The sequence below is a fragment of the Neoarius graeffei genome, chromosome 6 (assembly GCF_027579695.1).
Source record: "Neoarius graeffei isolate fNeoGra1 chromosome 6, fNeoGra1.pri, whole genome shotgun sequence".
Lineage (NCBI taxonomy): Eukaryota > Metazoa > Chordata > Actinopteri > Siluriformes > Ariidae > Neoarius > Neoarius graeffei.
This window is the reverse complement of record NC_083574.1, coordinates 79,731,954-79,750,509: the sequence shown is the minus strand read 5'-3', so window position 1 is coordinate 79,750,509 and position 18,556 is coordinate 79,731,954. Positions and strand designations below refer to the sequence as shown.

The 18,556-nt window shown below is 41.7% G+C and overlaps 1 protein-coding gene across 1 annotated transcript in view; it reads left to right on the top strand.

Moving 5' to 3' along the window:
- The window catches only part of LOC132888096 (protein jagged-1b), a 145,154-nt gene that overhangs the window by 110,176 nt on the left and 16,422 nt on the right, over nucleotides 1-18,556 (top strand). The window contains exons 4-7 of the mRNA XM_060924084.1: nucleotides 10,510-10,767; nucleotides 13,760-13,820; nucleotides 13,946-14,076; nucleotides 18,331-18,450. Of these exons, the coding sequence (XP_060780067.1) occupies nucleotides 10,510-10,767; nucleotides 13,760-13,820; nucleotides 13,946-14,076; nucleotides 18,331-18,450 (570 nt within the window). The remainder of the gene's footprint in view (nucleotides 1-10,509; nucleotides 10,768-13,759; nucleotides 13,821-13,945; nucleotides 14,077-18,330; nucleotides 18,451-18,556) is intronic.

Here is an 18,556-nt window from a genome sequence, read left to right as displayed (position 1 = left end):
CACACAGTAGTTGATCATTCATATATACAGATGGTGACCAATTAAAGGAAAAATCAACAGAAAGTCTGTTGTTAAGGTGCTGGACCATAATAAGCCACCAGAACAACTTCATATTATCATCTGTTTGGATGAAGGTGGTGGAGAATGCAATTCAACACCTCAGTCCATATTATAATTTAATCAAGTATGTATATATTCAATCAAAGTAGAAGTCAAGTCATTTGTATAGCGCTTTTAACAATGGACATTGTCGCAAAGCAGCTTTACAGAAAATTAAAGACTTGAAACATGAGCTAATTTTATCCCTAACTTATCCCCAATGAGCAAGCCTGTGGCGACGGTGGCAAGGAAAAACTCCCTCAGATGACATGAGGAAGAAACCTCGAGAGGAACCAGACTCAAAAGGGAACCCATCCTCATCTGGGTGATAACAGATAGCGTGATTATAAATAACTCGCTTCTATAGCAGTGTCCTATAGAGTCACAAAGTATAACTGTATAACCAGAAAATTCATTATAGCTTTAACATGAAGTCTGTTTCGTTGATGTTATAAACTGTTCATTGATGGAAACTTGAGTGCAAAACTGTTCATGACAGCCGCAGTCCTAAAGTTAGCAAGTCAACTGTAGTCCTCAGCCATAAAAGCATTACTGTAGGAGTCCAGAGTGTCCTCCAAGTGCGACTTTCGACTGTTCATATGGGGCCATCCTCCACAGGAGCGATGGGATGAGACTCTAGCCAGACACAGGGCATTAGGATACAGTATATACAGTATTGTACAAAAGTCTTAGGTACAACCCCAATTCCAAAAAAGTTGGGACAAAGTACAAATTGTAAATAAAAATGGAATGCAATGATGTGGAAGTTTCAAAATTCCATATTTTATTCAGAATAGAACATAGATGACATATCAAATGTTTAAACTGAGAAAATGTATCATTTAAAGAGAAAAATTAAGTGATTTTAAATTTCATGACAATAACACATCTCAAAAAAGTTGGGACAAGGCCATGTTTCCCACTGTGAGACATCCCCTTTTCTCTTTACAACAGTCTGTAAACGTCTGGGGACTGAGGAGACAAGTTGCTCAAGTTTAGGGATAGGAATGTTAACCCATTCTTGTCTAATGTAGGATTCTAGTTGCTCAACTGTCTTAGGTCTTTTTTGTTGTGTCTTCCGTTTTATGATGCGCCAAATGTTTTCTATGGGTGAAAGATCTGGACTGCAGGCTGGCCAGTTCAGTACCCGGACCCTTCTTCTACGCAGCCATGATGCTGTAATTGATGCAGTATGTGGTTTGGCATTGTCATGTTGGAAAATGCAAGGTCTTCCCTGAAAGAGACGTCGTCTGGATGGGAGCATATGTTGCTCTAGAACCTGGATATACCTTTCAGCATTGATGGTGTCTTTCCAGATGTGTAAGCTGCGCATGCCACACGCACTAATGCAACCCCATACCATCAGAGATGCAGGCTTCTGAACTGAGCGCTGATAACAACTTGGGTCTTCCTTCTCCACTTTAGTCTGAATGACACGGCGTCCCTGATTTCCATAAAGAACTTCAAATTTTGATTCGTCTGACCACAGAACAGTTTTCCACTTTGCCACAGTCCATTTTAAATGAGCCTTGGCCCAGAGAAGACATCTGCGCTTCTGGATCATGTTTAGATACGGCTTCTTCTTTGAACTATAGAGCTTTAGCTGGCAATGGCGGATGGCACGGTGAATTGTGTTCACAGATAATGTTCTCGGGAAATATTCCTGAGCCCATTTTGTGATTTCCAATACAGAAGCATGCCTGTATGTAATGCAGTGCCGTCTAAGGGCCCGAAGATCACAGGCACCCAGTATGGTTTTCCGGCCTTGACCCTTACGCACAGAGATTCTTCCAGATTCTCTGAATCTTTTGATGATATTATGCACTGTAGATGATGATATGTTCAAACTCTGCAATTTTACACTGTCGAACTCCTTTCTGATATTGCTCCACTATTTGTGGGCGCAGAATTAGGGGGATTGGTGATCCTCTTCCCATCTTTACTTCTGAGAGCCGCTGCCACTCCAAGATGCTCTTTTTATACCCAGTCATGTTAATGACCTATTACCAATTGACCTAATGAGTTGCAATTTGGTCCTCCAGCTGTTCCTTTTTTGTACCTTTAACTTTTCCAGCCTCTTATTGCCCCTGTCCCAACGTTTTTGAGATGTGTTGCTGTCATGAAATTTCAAATGAGCCAATATTTGGCATGAAATTTCAAAATGTCTCACTTTCGACATTTGATATGTTGTCTATGTTCTATTGTGAATACAATATCAGTTTTTGAGATTTGTAAATTATTGCATTCCGTTTTTATTTACAATTTGTACTTTGTCCCAACTTTTTTGGAATCGGGGTTGTACATGTAAAGAAATGCTGGAGACCAAAAATGGCTAGTTCTTAAATACACCTACTGGTGCACCTGAACACATCATCAGTGATGTAACCTGGGGTCCTCGGGTGTTTCGGGTCTTTCAACATCAGACACCCTCACCCAAGCGACCCCACCGCGGTTGATCAGGCCACGGTGTGTGTTCAGGTGGCATTCACTTGTCCCCATGGACCTTCTGTCTTTATCCAGAGCCATCTCGAGGCTTTCTCAGCTGCTTCGGTGATGTTCTTGATGGCTCTGCTCCTTGCTCCTCCCGTGATGCCCAGTACACTGAGTGCTTTGTGGACTGAGTGGCCCACAAATCCTCTGCAGCCTACTTCAATGGGCATACACCTCGTCTTCCAGCCCTGCTCTCGACAGTCTGCCACCATCTGTTCATATGCTTAAAAATAATTAAATGAAATGTTTCAAGGTTAAAAATACTGTAAGCAATAAGTCACAATAACTGAAACAAAGTCAATATTTGGTGTGAGACGAGTCAACCCTTTGCTTTACAGTGAGTGCAGTTTTATAAGGAAATGATCTGTAGGTTTTACTGAGCATCTTACAGAACCAGCCACAGTTCTTCTGGACACTTTGACTGTCACACTTAATTTTGCACCAAAACCCAGTAGCCTTCATTATGCTTTCTTTTTTAATCTGAAAAGCGCTCGCTTATGTAATATGCCGTTCAGATACACACTTTTTTATTTTTGTAGCATTTAATTATGTGCTGGAAAATGAACAAACGTTTGGACTCTAAAATGTTTTTGTACTGACTCGATGATGTAGAAATAATAATCAAATAGAAATCTATAACTTTTGCATGAACAAAAATAGACTGCCTAAGACTTTTGCACAGTACTGTATTTCAATAAAATACATAGTGGGCTGTATGTAGTGTTTATACAACTATGATTATACAGTGGTGCTTGAAAGTTTGTGAACCCTTTAGAATTTTCTATATTTCTGCATAAATATGACCTAAAACAGCATCAGATTTTCACACAAGTCCTAAAAGTAGATCAAGAGAACCCAGTTAAACAAATGAGACAAAAATATTATACTTCGTCATTTATTTATTGAGGAAAATGATCCAATATTACATATCTGTGAGTGGCAAAAGTATGTGAACCTTTGCTTTCAGTATCTGGTGTGACCCCCTTGTGCAGCAATAACTGCAACTAAACGTTTCTGGTGACTGTTGATCAGTCCTGCACACCGGCTTGGAGGAATTTTAGCCCATTCCTCCGTACAGAACAGCTTCAACTCTGGGATGTTGGTGGGTTTCCTCACATGAACTGCTCGCTTCAGGTTCTTCCACAACATTTCGATTGGATTAAGGTCAGGACTTTGACTTGGCCATTCCAAAACATTAACTTTATTCTTCTTTAACCATTTTTGGTAGAACGACTTGTGTGCTTAGGGTCATTGTCTTGCTGCATGACCCACCTTCTCTTGAGATTCAGTTCATGGACAGATGTCCTGACATTTCCTTTAGAATTCATTGGTATAATTCAGAATTCATTCTTCCATCAATGATGGCAAGCTGTCCTGGCCCAGATGCAGCAAAACAGGCCCAAACCATGATACTACCACCACCGAGTTTCACAAATGGGATAAGGTTCTTATGCTGGAATGCAGTGTTTTCCTTTCTCCAAACATAACGCTTCTCATTTAAACCAAAAAGTTCTATTTTGGTCTCATCCATCCACAAAACATTTTTCCAATAGCCTTCTGGCTTGTCCACATGATCTTTAGCAAACTGCAGACGAGCAGCAATGTTCTTTTTGGAGAGCAGTGGCTTTCTCCTTGCAACCCTGCCATGCACACCATTGTTGTTCAGTGTTCTCCTGATGGTGGACTCATGAACATTAGCCAATGTGAGAGAGGCCTTCAGTTGCTTAGAAGTTACCCTGGGGTCCTTTGTGACCTCGCCGACTATTACACGCCTTGCTCTTGGAGTGATCTTTGTTGGTCGACCACTCCTGGGGAGGGTAACAATGGTCTTGAATTTCCTCCATTTGTACACAATCAATCTGACTGTGGGTTGGTGGAGTCCAAACTCTTTAGAGATGCTTTTGTAAACTTTTCCAGCCTGATGAGCATCAACAACACTTTTCCTGAGGTCCTCAGAAAACTCCTTTGTTCGTGCCATGATACACTTCCACAAACATGTGTTGTGAAGATCAGACTTTGATAGATCCCTCATTCATCTCATTATCTCTAGCCGCTTTATCCTTCTACAGGGTCGCAGGCAAGCTGGAGCCTATCCCAGCTGACTACGGGCGAAAGGCGGGGTACACCCTGGACAAGTCGCCAGGTCATCACAGGGCTGACACATAGACACAGACAACCATTCACACTCACATTCACACCTACGGTCAATTTAGAGTCACCAGTTAACCTAACCTGCATGTCTTTGGACTGTGGGGGAAACCGGAGCACCGGGAGGAAACCCACGCGGACACGGGGAGAACATGCAAACTCCACACAGAAAGGCCCTCGCCGGCCCCGGGGCTTGAACCCAGGACCTTCTTGCTGTGAGGCGACAGCGCTAACCACTACACCACCATGCCGCCTTGATAGATCCCTGTTCTTTAAATAAAACAGGGTGCCCACTCACACCTGATTGTCATCCCATTGATTGAAAACACCTGACTCTAATTTCACCTTCAAATGAACTGCTAATCTTAGAGGTTCACATACTTTTGCCACTCACAGATATGTAATATTGGATCATTTTCCTCAATAAATAAATGACGAAGTATAATATTTTTGTCTCATTTGTTTAACTGGGTTCTCTTGATCTACTTTTAGGACTTGTGTGAAAATCTGATGCTGTTTTAGGTCATATTTATGCAGAAATATAGAAAATTCTAAAGGGTTCACAAACTTTCAAGCAACACTGTATTGTTAATGTGCCCTGTATGTATGTGAGTGCATTCTTTGAGATTGGTAATGATTTTACATGTACGTACATCTAATTGCTATTTTTAATCTACTTCATAGGTACGCCGAAGAAACTGGAAACTCAGCATAACATTGAATGTTTAAGTGAAGAATTAGCATAAGTGCGGTCAGCCCACAGTTATCACAAGGGAGTTATATTCCCCCGCTCCATTAAAAGTCAGCGAGTGGCAGAATCGACGTTTAGAGACCCTGTTTAAATGGGCCACAGCACTAATTACCCTTACTATTATTCATGCAGGATAATGCAACTGCACTCCATGGATTTGCAGTAGTAAAGAGAATAATCAGCTCTGTGTGCGTGTGTGTGTAGCCATGATGTGCAGTGTGACTAGAGCCATTGTAATCTGACTGTGATACTTTGTCTTATCTGTGTGTGTAGTTGATGTTAATATGATGTGTCAGTGGTTCCATCGGATAACGTATCAGTGTTTGCACACCTTGATCCTGTTTTCATTTCTTGATTTTTTAAACCCCAGTGATCTTTCTTTGTCTGTTCTCTCTCACCATTATTTTTCTCAGTGCAGGTATCTACAAAACACACACACACACACACACACACACACACACACTGACAAAGAGCGATCACGTAGGTCTATTTTCCCTGCTGGATTTTTCTATCATGTCTTTTTCTTACCTTTCTTTTTTCTTTTTCTTTTTTACCATGACAATGGTGAGGACGATCAATTTTCTTTCACATTTTGAAACAGACTTCAATCTTTCTCAGTGTTTAAAGCTGGTCTTTAACATTGTTCTTTTCTTCACAATCCCAATCATCACTATCACCACTAGTGCTGACAAAATAATTCTGGTCTACATGTCGATATCGTAGGTATTTTATATTGTAGAATCTTTTCATAACATTTTATCAATTAAAAATTCTGACTGAAGACAACTGATATGTTAAAGGAGAACTGAAGTCATTATTAAAGTTGCTTTATTTCTTAATTAATGTGTTATTCAATTACGTTTTCGGTTTTATCACGACTCGTATTGGCAACTAATTGCGATTAAATATTATACTTATCGGCTTATTCAGTTTTTAGCCATGTCGAATTTAGTTCGTTTGGTCCACGGCAGGCGTCGCTTACCGTATCTGTGCGATCTTCACGAGACTTGTGCGAGACTTCGAAACGTGAAGCGTCAGCCAGGTGTCAGTGCCGCTATTTTGAAAACTGTTTTCCAAACGAAATGTTGCACAAAACCGAGTTTAAATGACGATTACTGCCTACTTTTTTCAAACTTTCCTGATTGCTATCAAAACAAACAAAACTTCCAGCTTGATTACGTCAGCATTCGAAAGAGGGCGCGCGCATCTTTTGGCAACGTTGGCAGATGTCGGTCATTTTGATTTCCGCTGTACGTTTTACTTCCGTCCTACAATGTCTCGCACAGGTCTCAACGAATCTCGTTTACGGCCATCGCTTTGACATATGGACTGATATATTCCATAGCATATTTCAAACACTCATACCTTGCTATAGCAGCGACAAAATAGCGATCAAAAATGCATTATTAAAATGCATTTAATAAAATGAGATAAATAGAATTTTTATAATAAAAAATTTGCCTTCAGTTCTCCTTTAAAGGTTGGATTTTTTAAAATTTGTAAAATGTTGACATTTTTGTAGATTTATGAAAAAGAAAATCAGTGTTAAATGCAATATTTTCTAAAATGCAACACTACTCTTTTGCTGGTAGTTTTGTAACAAACCGACTGTATAATATATCATGATGCACATCATTTATTGTTTAAAGGTTTTGAAGTATCGTGATATGATATTTTCAGTCATATCACCCACCCCTATTATTCATTAACTATAGTTATTTGTTCAGTAACTTCAGCAAACCTAATAGGAAAAATATGGGGCATGTCACAACAAAATGAGTCCAGTTGATCAGAAAATTGAACTTTGTTTTATTGGATATTCTATACCTGCAGGTAACTATCTTTAAAATTCGGGGTAATTTGTTAAATTTGGTGTAGCCAATCCAGAGAAACTTGCGAAAATGTTTATGGAAAATCAGCTGTAAACTTTGTGACATGTAAATTGAAATTAATGCACAGGACACATTTAATTTTCATACAAAGTCATACTTATAGCTTGTTTTACAGTGTAATATTTTGGTGACAAATGCATTATAGATTAAGGAATGTATTTATGGCAAAATTAGAAAAAACTTTCAGTTCAAATCGCTGTATCTCAGAATGAACTTCTGCTACACTGGACTCATTTTGTGGTGACACACCCCATATCTAGTTACAAAAAGTGGAATTTTTCTATCCACATTCACTGGATATGAGCAGTCGCACGCTCTGACTGGTTACTCTACTACTAGGCTATCAGCTCATATACCGTGAGTAGAGAAAAACAAAATGGTAAAGCGTGTTGCTGAACCAATCAAGGACAAAATAAAAACTCTACTCAAAAACAAAACCCCCCCAAAAAATATGGAACAAGTGTTGGCAGGCAAAACAAACCTCGCCCGGCAGCACTTATTTTATACGTATAAGTTGATAATGGTAATATTTCTCAATCATCAGCTGTCAGGTTATAGTCCTATGAAAATCCGTGACCTTGAGTTTGACATTTCAAAGTAATTCAAGGTCAAAGGTCATGGCGGCAACTGAAAGCCCATATTGAACTTCTTATATGTTAATAATGATAAACATCTGTCTATCATGAACCATTTTAAAGTTATAGCTCTTTGAAAACCCATGACCTTCAGTTTGACCTTTCAGGGTCACTCCAGGTCAAAGATCATGGTGCCAAATGAAAGCCCATATGGGATTTCCTATAAATTGATAAGGGTACATATCTGTCTTCCATCAACTGTTTTTAAGTTACAGCCCTCTGAAAATCCATGACCTTGAGTTTGACCTTTCAAGGTCACTCAAGGTCAAAGATCATGGTGCCAAATGAAAGCCCATATGGCACTTCCTATAAGTTGATAATGGTAAATATCTGTCTACCATCAACCGTTTTTAAATTACAGCCCTCTGAAAATCTGTGACCTTGAGTTTGATCTTTCAAGGTCACTCAAGGTCAAAGCTCATGGTGCCAAATGAAAGGCCATATAGGAACTCCTATATGCTCATAATTGTAAAGATCTGTCTATCGGCAACCGTTTTTGAGTTATAATGGAAAATATGTTATTTTGACCGAAAGGTTGACCTTTCCAGTGACCTTGACCTGATCACTCCCAAAACTTAATCAGGTAATCTACAGATCATTGCCCACCTACCCTGCAAATTTGAAGTCAATTGGTGCAACCGTCTAGATGCTAGATTGTTAAAGGTCCCATGGCATGAAATTTTCACTTTCTGAGGTTTTTTAACGTTAAAATGAGTTCCTCTGACCTTCTTAAGTCACCCCAGTGGCTAGAAATGTCATAATGTGTAAACCAAACTATTGTCAACATTTGAGAATGGCGCGTCAAAATGACGCGTTGATAGGCTCTTCCCTTTACTACGTCAGCAAGGGAGATGATCCCCACGCCCCCCCTCTGGATTCCCACCCACTGTATGGATTGCCCGCCCAGCTCAAAAGTTGCCACCATAGATACGTCACTTCAATTTTGTAGTGAGGAGACCATAGAGGACACAACAATATGGCACCACCTAAGCGAGCGAAACATGGAAATTGCGCTGTACATGGATGTGACAACACAGAAAGGAGTCTGTTTTTACTGCCGACGGGAGAGCCCCTGAAGACGCAGTGGTTTAATTTTATTTACTCCAGTAATACGCCGTCAAGTCTACCTAAGACGGTGTATGTTTGTCAGAAGCATTTTCCTGATGAATGTTTCCACATCTTGGGACAGTACAGGGCAGGTTTTGCACATCAACTGTCACTGAAGCCTGGGTCCGTACCAAGCATCCCTGCCGCATCAGCCACAAACACCGAACAAGTAAGTGTATAACTGTTAAGTCGTTTTGCCGTGTTTTAAAATCGGTGCGTTAACCTTGCAATGGCTACATTAGCTGTGCAGCTAACCGCTTCCTGCAGTTAGCCAGGTACTCTGCGCTACAAAACCAAAAAGCATGCAGCATGCTCTGTTAAACTGAGTTTAGTCTGGAAATTGACTGTAACTTATGAGCTTATGTTTGACTATTGCTCCGCAATGCATGTCTTCTGTTGGATAAGCGATATGTTGCTGTAGTTGCTGCTTCTATCCTCTTTGGTTATGGAGTGCGTGTTCAAGCCTGGGGTATTATACGTTCGTAAACTACCACTCCGAACACTCTCACTCATGCCCGCAGCTTGGTCAAGCCCCTCCCCCTCCCCCCATGGCCCGCCCCCACCCTCTACCCTTCCCCACCTCCATGCTTCTCATTAGCAAAACGATGCACTGGGAAAAGCGCTGAAATGGGGCTTTCTCCCAGGAGGGTATATCTACGTGCCGAGGGTTCATTTCGAGAAAGGCTGCAGATATAACATCCGGAAACCTCCACGAGCCCGTTTAAAGCATCAACAAACCACCATGCCATGGGTCCTTTAACAGACAGACAGACACACAAACAAACCACACTGATTACAATACCTCGCCCCGCTTGCTCCGTCGCAGGCGAGGTCATAAAAGTATTTGATGGTAAGTATGTATCTTTTTTTATTTTTCAAGAATTATTATCATAGCATTTTTTCACAAATTGCTCCTGTCATTTCGCCGGTTTGTTTACATTCTAAGCGGAAATGATTTTGTCAGATGTTTTGTATAAAGTTTTTATTTATCGAATTTGCTAAAAATGAAAATGCTCTGTTTCTCAAAGTCCAGTGAATGTGGATAGAATAAAACAGTTATTCCACTCAATCTCGTCGTACATGGCTTATAGCTGACTCGGTGCTACGCGCCTTGTTGGCTATCAGCTCATGTACGACTCGATTTTGTGGAATAACTGATAAATGTACGGCTAGACTCACCAACATTGGGAGTCTGAGGAGTAAAAGTCCAATATCTATTTTTGCCAAACTGGGGGGAACTTATGCGGGAAAATCTACTTGAAACAGAAGCGAAATATAGGATTTTTTTTTTTTACTTTTTATTTAGAAAACTGCTTACGCTTCTTGTCAACACCGATTATCAGGTATCAGTATTAACATTTTTAATAAAATTCTCTGTTCCCCCCAGTTGGTCAGGAGGAGCTGATCGAGCGGGTGTTGTTGTCCTCTATGCTGAACCCCGGAGAGCAATGGCAGTCGTACAAGTCCCATGGCCGCCACTTTACTCTCGAGTACCGGCTGCGTTTCCGCTGCGACACCAACTATTATGGGCCGCTATGCAACAAGTTCTGCCGTGCCCGCGATGACTTCTTTGGCCATTTCGACTGCGATACGGCGGGCAGTAAAGTCTGCAAAGATGGCTGGACTGGACCAGAGTGTAGACAGGGTGAGCTGATCTGTTCTGCCGTCACACTGTTTCACCATTTTTTGTGAAAGCAGACCACACCCTCGCACTGATTAAGGGATTGAGTGAGGTTTGTGAAAGGGGGAGAAATTTCAGGGTTTATGATTTCATAAAAGTCTCAGGGTATCTAAAGGGAATCGCTAATGGTCAGAACAGACAGCTTTTGGTATATCAAGGTTTATAATGTGACTATAGTGAAGGGTTTGTGGGTCTAGGCCCCAACACAAATAAATCCACTCCATCAATGATGACCATGAAACATCAAGTGAAAACTGTTTATTACTGAATATGCATCAGGCATACAGTAAAAGTTAGCCAAAGCAGGCTAGTGCCTAGTCTGTCTAATTGCGTCTAGTGTCTAGACTAATTTAACATGACATTTTTAATTACAACTAATAGTTTCAGCAATAACTTGAAAGAAAAATAGAATCGAAGAAATATCTCCAAGAATTTCCAAATGTCTTTGCTTTAACATGCACATGAGCTGGCACGGACTCTCCGGGTTTATGTAAAACCTAACTGTACATGTTAGATCAAATCCATGGGAGTGTCATCTGAACACATGCTTCAATGGGCTCAATGAAAATCCGACCTTTCGTACAAAGGAGTTCACATGGGCAAAATCACAAACTTGTTTACAATTAAAAATGTGACCTAGAAATCGTGCAAAACTTTGAATATTGAATATTCAAGATAGCCATTTCCTTTCATTGTTGTTTTTTTCCAAATTCAAAAACCTTGCATTTTATTTCTAGTTTGAAATGAAAAAAGAAAAAAAACCATCAGATTTTCAGTGTGGTCTCAGAATTTGGGGTGTAGTGTTTAAATATCGTTCATGACATTCTTACCCATAGTGCACAGTAAATCCTACGGAGGCCCAGCAGGGACATGGTTGAAAAAAAGAAGTTCTTTTGTGAGATCCTGCAAAATCTTTGTGAGATCTCATCTCATTCATCTCATTATCTCTAGCCGCTTTATCCTGTTCTACAGGGTCGCAGGCAAGCTGGAGCCTATCCCAGCTGACTACGGGCGAAAGGCGGGGTACACCCTGGACAAGTCGCCAGGTCATCACAGGGCTGACACATAGACACAGACAACCATTCACACTCACATTCACACCTACGGTCAATTTAGAGTCACCAGTTAACCTAACCTGCATGTCTTTGGACTGTGGGGGAAACCGGAGCACCCGGAGGAAACCCACGCGGACACGGGGAGAACATGCACCCTCCGCACAGAAAGGCCCTCGCCGGCCCCGGGGCTCGAAACCGGACCTTCTTGCTGTGAGGCGACAGCGCTAACCACTACACCACCGTGCCGCCCCTTTGTGAGATCTTGGAAAAGAAAAACTTCAGAAGATCTCGCATAACTTGTGAGATCTCACAAAAGTACATCTTTTTTTTTTTAACCATCAATTTTTTCCTCTCCATAAAATCTAGTGTACAACTGATGCCCTAGATACAGGGCATCAGTTACATAGATCACAGGCATTTATCAGACACTGATCCAGAGCAACATACAACAAACCCAGAGCAGTCTAAAGAGCAGTTGGGGGTTAGGTGCCTTGCTCAAGGGCACTTCAGCCATTCCTGCTGGTCCAGGGACTTGAACCAGCAACCTTTTGGTCCCAAAGCTGCTTCTTGAACCATTAGGCCATGGCTTAGCATGCATCATGTTTCCGTCCATTTACTTGTCAGGATGAATACTGGAGCTGTAGATTTCATAAACAAATATCAATTTTAAAAAATGTTAGTTTAACAATCACCACTTGTCAGTAATGTATTTACATTACATTAATGGCATTTAGCAGACACTGATCCAGAGCAGGGCGGCACGGTGGTGTAGTGGTTAGCACTACCGCCTCACAGCAAGAAGGTACTGGGTTCAAGCCAAGTGGCCGATGGGGGCCTTTCTGTGTGGGTTTGCTCTGGTTTCCCCCTACAGTCCAAAGACATGCAGGTTAGGCTAATTGGTGGCTCTAAATTGACCGTAGGTGTGAATGGTTGTTTGTCTATGTGTCAGCCCTGAGATGACCTGGTGACTTGTCCAGGGTGTACCCCACCTCTCGCCCATAGTCAGCTGGGATTGGCTCCAGCTTGCCTGCGGCCCTGTACAAGATGAGCGGTTACGGATAATGGATGGATGATCCAGAGCAACATACAACAAACCCAGAGCAGCTGGGGGTTAGGTGCCGTGCTCAATGGCACTTCAGCCATTCCTGCTGGTCCAGGGAATTGAACTGGCAACCTTTTGTTCCTAAAGCTGCTTCTCTAACCATTAGGCCCTGGCTTCCCCAAAATTTACAGGAAATTTTGTATATTTATTACAAGAAATTGTTTTTTGTGGTTTTGGTTTGCTAAGTATTTTTGTTTGAATTATTTAAGTATTGTTTATTGAATATGAATTGGTATTATTTTAGTAGAACTCACTAGTAAGTGTTGTTCAATGTCTCCCTTACTGATGTCCTGTATAGAGCTCTACAGAGAACAGTCTGTATAATAAATATTAAACAAGTGAGTAAGAGAGCGATTTCAGACACAGCCAAGACCTTAAAAGGGAATAACTGCAAAAACTGCATAAGCAAATAGCATCACTCTAATTGCCCCTTTCTCACATTAACATCCTCTTCCTGTCTTTGAGGGCATGGGAAGAGCCAACCTTAGCACCACATCCTTAGACTGCTGCGCACTGACATTTTAAAAAATGTTGGGTCAACCTTAATACAATCTTGCACAGGATCCTGAAGCATGTTGCCATGGCGTACACTGGAAATATTGATGTTTCAGTAATCAACACTGACATCAAAACAGTGAACGATGTCAAAATCCTGTTGGCTGATGAAGATAATGGAGAAGGTGACGTGATGATGGGGCACTGACTTAGTTCAGTTTCCTGTGTGACTACTGTTTGACATTGGCACGCTGTTTATGGTGTTACTAACCTTAGCTCTGTGTGTGGGTGTGTGCCGTTGCAGCTGTGTGTAAGCAGGGATGTAACATGGCCCGTGCTTCCTGCACTGTTCCAGGAGAATGCGAGTGAGTTGGAGCAAATGCAAACCTACATTGAAAGATGAATCATTGTTTACTGTCGTGATTTTTTGGTTTACCCTTTTATCTCTCTCACACACATCCTTCATGCTCTTCCGCCCTTATCTTCTTAGGTGTCATTATGGCTGGAAGGGTGATCTGTGTGATGAGTGTGAGACGTTTCCAGGCTGTGACCACGGTACCTGCATGGAACCCTGGCAGTGTGTGTGTGACACCAACTGGGGCGGCCTGCTCTGTGACAAAGGTAAGATGAGGAATAAATGTGTACTATATATATTTGTGTGTGTGCTGAATATATTCCTGCAAGTGAATATATGCATTGTGAATAAGGTTTGCTTACTCCCATGATCAGATAAAGTCGTCCCAGTGGACAGCTCCCTTAACAACAGCACAGGCTTTCTCACAACATTTCAGAAAAGTCCACTCCATTCTGTCAGTGCAGCGCAGAGCAAAGCCAGGGCATTTTTAAGTCATTAGATCCCTGCTGGCCGGGGCAAAACCCACATTTGGGGCTTCATGGCTTTGAGAGCCTGTAAGCTGATAGTCTTGGGTAAACACAATGTGAGATGGGTGCTGCTTTAGAAATAGAGAACGAAACTGTTCCTCCATAACTGTGTGAATGGCTATTTTATGCACACACACACACACACACACACACACACACACACACCAACATAAGCAGCCAGTACTAAGTAAAGATTATAAAAGAGCAAAAGAATTGCCACTGTGATTCTTCTGAGGTGTTGGAGTGAAAAATCGCGTTCACAGAAATCCTCTCTGACCTGATTTTGGCTCGGTGTGGTGCAGAACTGGGTTTTGTTTGTTTCTTAGTTTGTTTGTTCCTGCCAATTCAGCTTTTGTATGAATCTTAGGAAAAAAGAAAAATGTTTCAGCTTTCCAGTTTTATTGCTGTGCAGTGAAATTCTCACACCTTCATGCATTTTGTGTAGAAATGCCACGTTTTAGCATCAGAGTATGCTGCTGTGAGTTATAATTTAAAAACACACCAAAGGATTCTTCATTTTTCCTCATTAAAAACAGCAATTGAGCCAATCGATATATGAATCTGGAATGACCACTTTGAACTCGGGGATATAAACTAACAAACACTTTGGAAGCCATACCAGTTGTCAAGAAGAAGAACGACAACTTTGTTTATCACACGTACACTTAAGCACACCGTGAAATTCCTCTTGACTTTTAACCCCACTGAAGCAGCGAGCACACACATACATACCCAGAGCAGTGGGCAGCTATGCTACAGAACCCAGGGATGGCCTAGGGCACTTCAAACCCAAGGCCATCCCATGTTAACCTAACCATTACATTACATTACAGGCATTTAACAAACGCTCTTATCTGGACATACAACATACCTGGCGCAGTTGGAGGTTAGGTACCTTGTTCAAGCACACTTGAGCCATTCCTGGGAATCAAACCGGCAACCTTTTGGTCCCAAAGCTGCTTCTATAACCATTAGGCCATGGCTTCCCCAGTAAATGCATGTCTTTGGACTGTGGGGGAAACCGGAGCACCCAGAGGAAACCCGTGTAGACACGGGGAGAACATGCAAACTCCACACAGAAAGGCCCCCATCAGCCGCTGGGCTTGAACTCAGAACCTTCTTGCCACAAAGCGACAGTGCGAACCACTACACCGCCCAATACAGCTCTGCCAGAGCAAAGCCTAATAAGTTGAACCCATTAACATTCCTCTCCACGGATATCTTTAGTAAAAGATTTTTGCGTCAGTGAAGAGAAACCTGACCTAGTTGTGGTAGAAACTGGAGTGCACATAAATACAGGATTTTACGTAACAGTGAGGCATTTGGGGAAGGGGTGGGGGTTTAGCTCAAATATAGCCACTAGAATTTTTTTTTATTAATTGCTGTACATAACATTATCCACCCATCCATTATCCGTAGCCGCTTATCCTGTACACGGTCACAGGCAAGCTGGAGCCTATCCCAGCTGACTATGGGTGAGAGGCGGGGTACACCCTGGACAAGTCTCCAGATCATTGCAGGGCTGACATAAGACACAGACAACCATTCACACTCACATTCACACCTACGGTCAATTTAGAGCCACCAGTTAGCCTAACCTGCATGTCTTTGGACTGTGGGGGAAACCAGAGTACGTGGAAGAAACCCATGCAGACACGGGGAGAACATGCAAACTCCACACAGAAAGGCCTCCGTCGGATGCTGGGCTCGAACCCAGAACCTTCTTGCTAACCACTACACCACCGTGCCGCCCTCCATAACATCAATTTGTGAGAATATGGTACATGTAAAACTCTGCACATACACATACTGTCTAATCAAATCTGTATAGGATTATGTAAAAAATCTACTGCGTTTTTACGTCTTACATCTTTTTTTTTTTTTTTGGTTTGATTTTTGGGCCTGAATACTTTACTGAAGTGGGCCTTTGTTGCCTGCTTACATAACTACCTAATTTGGTAGCTTGTTAATTTGAAAGCATCTTTGGCAAATCTATGTGCAGCATTGTGATGGGTTTGCATGCTCTACTTTCTCTTCTTTCAGTTCGAAACGTTATATAATGTTTATATAAGAACAGAACAGAAAATTGCTCAAGTGTGTTTGAGTGAGAAATCTTCTTGTCAGTCGTCTCGGAGATTTTATGTGCCATTATTACTTAGTAAATAAACCATTTCATATTTTTGTCTGTCTTATACACTACCGTTCAAAAGTTTGGGGTCACTTTGAAATGTCCTTATTTTTGAAAGAAAAGCACTGTTCTTTTCAATGAAGATCACTTTAAACTAATCAGAAATCCACTCTATACATTGCTAATGTGGTAAATGACTATTCTAGCTGCAAATGTCTGGTTTTTGGTGCAATATCTACACTACCGTTCAAAAGTTTGGGGTCACCCAGACAATTTTGTGCTTTCCATGAAAAGTCACACTTTTATTTACCACCATAAGTTGTAAAATGAATAGAAAATATAGTCAAGACATTTTTCTGGCCCTTTTGAGCATTTAATCGACCCCACAAATGTGATGCTCCAGAAACTCAGCCCATGTTTACATTAGACCGTATCAGCGGATCATCAGATTAACGTTTTTAAAACGATTAGTGTGCACACAGCAACACCAATACACGATTTGCGTGCACACAGCAACACCAATACACGGATACGCTCGGCTCCGCAGGCATCCTGCGCTCCAAATCACTCCGCCCTGAACAGCGAGTGCCCTCTGGAGGGTGCGCACTCCGGCCCTGCGCAGCTCACAGAGCGCGCGAGTGAAGTGCACAAGCTGTGATTCGGGACTGAGCCGCTGTGTGTGTGATCCCAGCGCATATCACTTACCACTTGCAAGTGGAAGGATGGCAAGCCTAAAGACAATCATAACTACACAATGGGCAGTATTTGCATCAGTATTTGCAGTATTTTCATACTTTTATACTCTTTAATGAAAGGTGATACAAGGCGGAAGTCCGCGCCGTTTTTCAGCAGTCGCGTCACATGACCAACGCCAGCGAATCAGGAAGGTGGATGTCACAGTGACGTTGTCCAATGACGACGCCAGCTAGAGCTCAGCACAGCGTATCCGCGTATTCTCAATGTTTACACAGCACCGGAGCTGACACGATCTGGATTGAATACGTGGACCCTGGCGGATTCCCGTTTCCCGGCGTTTCCAGGCGTTTTAATGTAAACGGACAGTGCATCCGCGAAGAAAACGAGACAGATACGGTCTAATGTAAACTTGGCCTTAGTCTGCTCAAAGGAAGGTCAGTTTTATAGCTTCTCTAAAGAGCTAAACTGTTTTCAGCTGTGCTAACATGATTGTACAAGGGTTTTCTAATCATCCATTAGCCTTCTGAGGCAATGAGCAAACACATTGTACCATTAGAACACTGGAGTGAGAGTTGCTGGAAATGGGCCTCTATACACCTATGGAGATATTGCACCAAAAACCAGACATTTGCAGCTAGAATAGTCATTTACCACATTAGCAATGTATAGAGTGGATTTCTGATTAGTTTAAAGTGATCTTCATTGAAAAGAACAGTGCTTTTCTTTCAAAAATAAGGACATTTCAAAGTGACCCCAAACTTTTGAACGGTAGTGTACATAGGTGTATAGAGGCCCATTTCCAGCAACTCTCACTCCAGTGTTCTAATGGTACAATGTGTTTGCTCATTGCCTCAGAAGGCTAATGGATGATTAGAAAACCCTTGTACAATCATGTTAGCACAGCTGAAAACAGTTGAGCTCTTTAGAGAAGCTATAAAACTGACCTTCCTTTGAGCAGATTGAGTTTCTGGAGCATCACATTTGTGGGGTCGATTAAATGCTCAAAATGGCCAGAAAAATGTCTTGACTATATTTTCTATTCATTTTACAACTTATGGTGGTAAATAAAAGTGTGACTTTTCATGGAAGACACAAAATTGTCTGGGTGACCCCAAACTTTTGAACAGTAGTGTATTCTCTCTCTCTCTCTCTCTCTCTCTCTCTCTCAGATCTGAATTACTGTGGAACCCACCAGCCCTGTAAAAATGGTGGTACTTGTATCAACACAGAACCGAATGAGTATCAGTGTGTGTGTCAGGATGGATTTCGTGGCCGTAACTGCAGCATTGGTGAGTAGAATAAAAAAAAAAGACCTTCTTTCATCCAGCAGATTTTATTCCGTCTGATCCACCATAATGTGGCACTAATTAATTCAGTAACACTACAAACTTTGCA